Raw genomic sequence first — 6,777 nt, forward strand, 5'->3', positions numbered from 1 at the left:
CAAAAATTTTGGAAGGATGAAGAGAAAGTGGTAGAACGCATTGAGCAGTGTCAGGCTGTGCAAAAGCTTGGAGTGAAAAAAGGTAAAGGTGTAATTTGTGCGGTGTTAGGAGCCTGTTTGTCTTGTGCTCAGCAAGAGGCTAAGGAAATCCCTGCTCCCAAACTAGTTTCTGATGTGGAATATTCAACTTTACAATCGGAAAATGAGGTGTTGAAGTCATCATTGGCCTTTCAGAGGGAGACAGGAGAAACACTAAGAACCCAAGTTGATAACCTTGTGAGAAAGGTTTATAACCTTGTGAGTGAGAATGATAAACTTGTGTGTGAGAATGATAAACTTGTGAGTGAGAATAATAAACTTGTGAGAATAATAAACTTAAACAATTGCTGGAAAGGGTTACTTGGATGTTAGATAAAATGCAACTGCCTGCTCCAGTTAAGCAGATTCATAGATTAATGCATGGTGCAAACCCTGAAATTTGGGATGATGATCTTTGGTTTGACAACGATGATGAAGAGGTCGAAGGGACCTCCGATTCTGAGCTGCAATTGATTTCCTTACGACCTTTGGTTAAAACTGAGACCGCTGTCGATGACGATGACAAAATCCACACTACTGTGCGAACAATTCCATGGTCACCATTGGTCCAATCTCTGGCTAAAAAGAATAACCCAGCCGGGGAGAATTGCCTAGCTAGAAAACCCCCAACCCACAAGAAAAGTGCACCTTCTGCACCAGGCCTAATTGACGAGGTGGAACCTCAACGAAAAAACTTCCATCCCCGGGGACGGAAGTGAGCCACCCTGCTCAGCGGGTATGAGCAATTCAATGGCTCTCTGATGAGTACTCTGACCCTATCATTGTCGTTCCCATTGGACCCCAAAAAATACTGGTAAACTTTCTCATTGACACCGGGGCCCACATGTCAGTAATTACCCATGAAACAGCACAAGTCCTGGGCATAAGACCTGTCTGACGCAGGGTTAAATTCACAGGAATGGAAAAGGAATGCACCACTGAAAAAAATTCACCCTGGTTGCCAGAAGAACAAAGATTAACCAGGGCAGAGGTATTAGCCGGTGCTGCATATACTAACATTCTAGGATTTGACATACTGCGTGGGCATACTGCATGGAAACTCCCAGATGGAACTGTGTGGAGTTTTGCAAGAGGTAAAAAGGAATCAGACATGGTGAAATTGAGTCTGCTACAAACACCTGTACCCTTATTCCCCTCTAAAATCACAAATGTTCAGCAATATCTGTCCCCAGCAGCAGCATTTACGGGGATTGACAGGGTGGTAACGGAATTGGAAGAAAGAGGCACCATTAAAAGGACTCATTTGCCTTACAATTCACCAGTGTGGCCAGTAAAGAAAGCAACCGGGCAATGGCATTTTACAGTGGATTACCGACAGTTAAACGCTAACACTGCACCTTTGACTGCTGCAGTTCCAAACATGGCAGAAATAATGACATTGACACAGGGAGCTGCCCATCCCTGGAAGGCTGCCTTGGCAGGAAAAGTACACCGTACTAGCACCCAGTGGATCTCACCCTCTTTTTAACCCTGCTGGTTAAATACAACTGAGCACGTTTGTTTCCTTTTTGTGTTCACAGGAATCCTGAAAGAAGACAACTCCGATTGAAGTAGATGTCTGCAAAATGCGGCAAGGGGAGTTGTACTGGAATCAAAGTATACATTAAATTTGGCAGCATTTTGCAGACAACTCCTTTGATATGTAGCCAGAAAGACCCAGAATGGCCATGGTCCCAAGCCCACACTAAATACAATGGAACTATCGGAACACGTGCCATCAAAGAAAATTTAAACTTAGCTACTGTAGTTATGCATGGTTCCCATGTGTTCTCAAGACACAAGTGAAGCTGGGATAACGGATGGCTTCCACTCCTGAAGGGAAAAGCAGGAAAAGAAATCCAGGTAGGGTGTAGAATGATCAATGAATCAACCCATGAAAAGGTCACATCCATGATAATATCCAACATTTCCAGAAATCCAATAGCAACAAAGTCTTGTGTCACTGACGAGTGGGATTGTTGGTATAACTTTACTCTGGTGGGACCCACTTTTGTGGCTTGTGTATGGCAACAACACTGTACAGGGCCAAGGCAACACTGTACAGGGCTGTCATTCCGGTTCAAAATAGATATTATTGAACCTGATTCAACTACACCACCTGACCTAACCTCACCCATTCTGTTTGACACACTACAATATAGAGTTAGGAATGTACCCATTTTCACCACGGTATCTCGCAATGACCCTTGGGACCATGCATTGTCAGGATATAGTGCAAGCATTGGAACACTACAAAACAAAAGGAACTTAAATCTCTCCACTCTAGTTATGTATGGAAATGAAGTATACTCAAGAGATGAATGGAGTTGGAATGACTCTCTTCGGATGGCTAGACTTCAAGCCATTCCAGGGCAGACAATACAAATTAGCTGCCGAGTAACTAATGGGTCTACTTACCATAGGCCGACTGAAATTAAAACAGTTCATACTGACTCTTCCAGACCGGAAAATTATAAGGCTAAGTGTTACAAAATAACCAAACCAAATTCAGATTGCTGGTACAATCTTACCTTTACCAAACCTATAATTGTGTACTGTCTTTGGGGTTACAGAGGCACCGAATTACTATTTGAATTTATGATTGATACAGCAACATCTGTGCCGGTTGCGAAGGATAAGGAACTTCTGCCTCCACAAATGGCTGAAAATGTATCGACTCGGCCTCCCATTAGTCTAACTCCTTTCATCTTCAACACAGGCCCTTACATAATTAAAAATACAGGTCAGCAACAAGTGCTGTTTAATCCATCATACTCCCTCAAACGGGTGGAATTAGCAATGCAGACTAATATCTCTGCAATTAAACCTACCTGTTCACCATTCCTGAGTACATCTTATGCAGGATGGTCAGCATGGTTACATAAATGGACTCTCATCTTTCCAAAACAATCAAAGAGAGATGTGACTGGTGTCTTAGGAACGGGACTGAGAGTCTTAAACAGCATAGAAGCTGAAGTACTTGCTAATAAATTAGCCACAGCAACCAGTGACTTAAATGCCTTGAAACACCCTTTACAATCTTCTCTTTCAGCTTTGGGAGCTAGCCAATGGCTCTTATCGGATATATTGCCTCAGTGGCGAGAGGTAAATGAGAAGGACCACCGGCTGATTGTGAATGCACTTGGTGTGACCCAAAACAATGTTTCTTTAGCTCTTAGTTGTATCCAAGCTCAACTGTGGATGCAGTCTATAATAGCTGCAATTATACGGGAAGTTGAGGAAGGCACCCTGCCCACTGAAATTCGAAAGGTAATTTGGGATAATGCAACTGAATTTGAGAAAGAATTCCAATCCTGGTGGTATCCAGTCAATTTCACCTACAACCCTACTGACGGCAAAGCTACAGCTTTTGTCTTAACAATACAAAATGCTTCGGTATACACCATATACCAAATCATTGTGTTGGGGTTGAATCACAATGGAACTGTACTCTATCCATTAGAACATAGACTATGGGCCCAACAAAATGGGAACAAATGGCAAACCATTGATATTAATGCATGCGTTGTATGGGAACAACAAGGATTTATTTGTGAAAGTAACACCCTCAAAGCCCAAGACATTTATCTTGACACTGAACAAAATGTTTGTCACTTTGAAATACAACCAGATGGAGCCCCTGAAACTGTACTTGTATATATTGGAAAAGGATGTGTTTGCATGAGAACTTTTGTGATTTTATATTTGTAGATAACATTACTGTAGATATAAGTAATCACTTGAATATTTGTGTTTGTAATTTTACCAAAATTATGGGATGCGACTTCAACTGTTCAGCTCCTGTCACAACTCACCAACTGCTGCAAGCTAACTATACACTGTATCAAGATTTATTACCTGCCCCTATTGGAATGAATCTTACATTGTTGAGAAAATTACTATAACACCATGACCTGAATCAACTGCTGGAACGCGTCTGAAATAATGGACATAAGACATTAGTCACCATCCACCATGACGCGGAAGAGATACATCACATCTTAGAACGAGTCAAGCAGGATGGAGGACACCATTGGTGGGACACTTTGCTAGGATGGTCACCAACCGCAACCAGAATTCTCAACAAGATGCTTCATCCAGTTATTGTTCTGCTAGTGCTTACTGTGTTATGCTTCATTCTAACCATTGCACTGTATGTTAAACTCTGGATTACGGTGAAGCGTTTGTCTCATCAAATATCCCCACAAGATGTATACGTACTCGATAATCCTCACCACGAGAACGTATGTGATACACCCAAGGCATTCCAAATATCATGAAGCTTGAGTGACTATAGTCACGGGGTGGATTATGTGGAATAATTGCTGGAGGTGACTTAGAAATTAAACTTATATTCACACTTTTAGGTAAGGCACAGCATTGAAGAAGCTTCCCGGGTGGAGTGTGGCTGACATGCAAGGAATCCATTCCACGGTTCCCTAGGCCTCCAACCTTAGATGTCGGCAACGCCAGGGGAACTTGGTGTGTTGGCTCTAAGAGGAACTGCTCAGAGGGTGGAGCGGTGTGGAGATACCGTGGCCAGGCTCTGTGATAATATGGGAACTTGAAGGTATCATGGAACTGATAAACTGCGTATTTGCTACCCTGGGCCAACAGTCTGTCATGTTCTTGACAAAATGCTGTCTTTTTGGTGAACTTTCCTCATTATAACATCATTATAATACCAAAACACACCTCCATCCCAAAAGCTACCCACCTCCAAGGTGCGACCACCCCTCACTGAGCTTGCGCTTTGAATTTTCCTAGTTTATACCTTTAAAAGAGAAGTGAGAAAAACTTTACACCAGTCCTAACAAAGGTATGTATGACTAGAGTCACTCAAGCTCCACCCAAAAGGTGAAAGATAGTATAAAATGGCTTAAGAGAGAGAGAATGTTAGGGAAGACACTATCATGTACCACTCTGACCTCTGAGATCAGTCGATGGGCTGAGCCTCTCTGCCCCTGCACTGGGACACCTTTGGGTAAGATCTGAACACTTGGTTATACCAAGTGCCTCCCCAGGAAACTCAGAAATCTTTACAGTCGCTTTATTATCTTTTAACACATTTGTAGCTGGTGGTGTTACTCATACTCTTGGTATTTGCACGTGCTTTGCAGACAGTGAATTTATCACTGGTAATCCAAAAGAACCTGTGTGTCTGTTGCTCTAATAAACTGCGCTCTTCATTAATCTAGCCGTGGTAGTTCTCATTGAAAGCGACCAGACTGTTTAAGTGTGGCCATGATAGTTCATGCAACACGACTAGACTGGGGGTGCATTGCGTTATTTGTGAATCCGTAATTGTGAAAGTTCAGTACACTGAATGCAACCGGACTTATAATGTTGTCAAATTAACGCTGTCGCCTTAATCAACTTTGTGAAACAGTTTCAGTGAAAGCCCTGAGAGGGCTCTGACAGGCAAACCTTGACTCTGATGGGTGGCTACCTGTACTGTCCTTAGAAAATAAACCGTTGACCAAGTCTGAGACTAAGACTGGACTTACCCACACCTAGACTCCTCTCTGAGAAGGAGTTTAGAAAGCAAGGGAGTCCTGTCTGAACCTTGTGACTCAACGGGAGGGTTCCGCCCCCCAGCCACTCCTCAGAATCCTATGCAACAGTAACTCTTAATGCAACAATCAGTGACAAGTGGTGTCCCTCAGGGGTCTGCACTGGGACCAGTGCTGTTCAACGTTTTCATCAATGATAGTGACAGCGAGATCAAGTGCACCCTCAGCAAGTCTGCAGATGACACCAAGCTGAGTACTGCAGTTGACACACCAGAAGGACAGGATGTCATCCTGAGGGACCTGGACCTTTTCTGGAGGACCTTTCCTGAGGGACCTTTCCTGGAGAAGTGGGCCTGTGTGAACCTCATGAGGTTCAACAAGGCCAAGTGCAGGGTCCGACACCTGGGTCAGGGCAATCCTTGGTTTCAATACAGGCTGGGGCATGATGTGATCGAGAGCAGCCCTGTGGAAAAGGACTTGGGGGTACTGATGGATGAAAAGCTGGACATGAGCCAACAATGTGCGCTCACAGCCCAGAAGGCCAACTGTATCCTGGGCTGCATCAAAAGAAGCATGGCCAGCAGGTCGAGGGAGGTGATTCTGCCACTCTACTCTGCTCTGGTGAGACCTCACCTGGAGTACTGCGTCCAGCTCTGGAGCCCTCAGCACAAGAAGGACACGGAGCTGTTGGAGTGAGTCCAGAGAAGGGCCATGAAAATGATCCGAGGGCTAGAGCACCTCTCCTACAAGGACAGGCTGAGAGAGTTAGGGTTGTTCAGCCTGGAGAAGAGAAGGCTGCAGGGAGACCTTATAGCAGCCTTAAAGGGGGCTTAGAAGAAAGATGGGGACAGACTTTTTAGCAAGGCCTGTTGTGACAGGACAAGGAGCAATGGTTTTAAACTAAGGGAGGGCAGATTTAGACTGGATTTAAGAAAGAAATTTTTTACAATGAGGGTGGTGAAGCACTGGAACAGGTTGCCCAGCAAGGTAGTGGAGGCGCCATCCCTGGAAACACTGAAGGTCAGGTTGGATGGGGCTCTGAGCAACCTGATCTAGTTAAAGATGTCCCTGGTCTTGCAGGGGGGGGTTCGACTAGATGACCTGTAAAGGTCCCTTCCAATCCAAAGCATTCTATGATTCTCTGATTCTATGATTCTAAATTGGCTTTAAATATGTTCTTAAAATA

The 6,777-nt window shown here is 44.0% G+C and overlaps 1 protein-coding gene across 1 annotated transcript; it reads left to right on the forward strand.

The window, feature by feature from the left end:
• The first annotated feature begins 1,953 nt into the window (after positions 1 to 1,953).
• Positions 1,954 to 4,358, forward strand: LOC140654193 (uncharacterized). Its single transcript, XM_072867268.1, is given in 2 exon segments — positions 1,954 to 3,766; positions 3,769 to 4,358. Coding segments are annotated over 2 exon segments (2,403 nt in total).
• Positions 4,359 to 6,777: the final 2,419 nt, after the last annotated feature.

Source organism: Ciconia boyciana, chromosome 7, assembly GCF_034638445.1.
Source record: "Ciconia boyciana chromosome 7, ASM3463844v1, whole genome shotgun sequence".
In the NCBI taxonomy this organism is placed as follows: Eukaryota; Metazoa; Chordata; class Aves; order Ciconiiformes; family Ciconiidae; genus Ciconia; species Ciconia boyciana.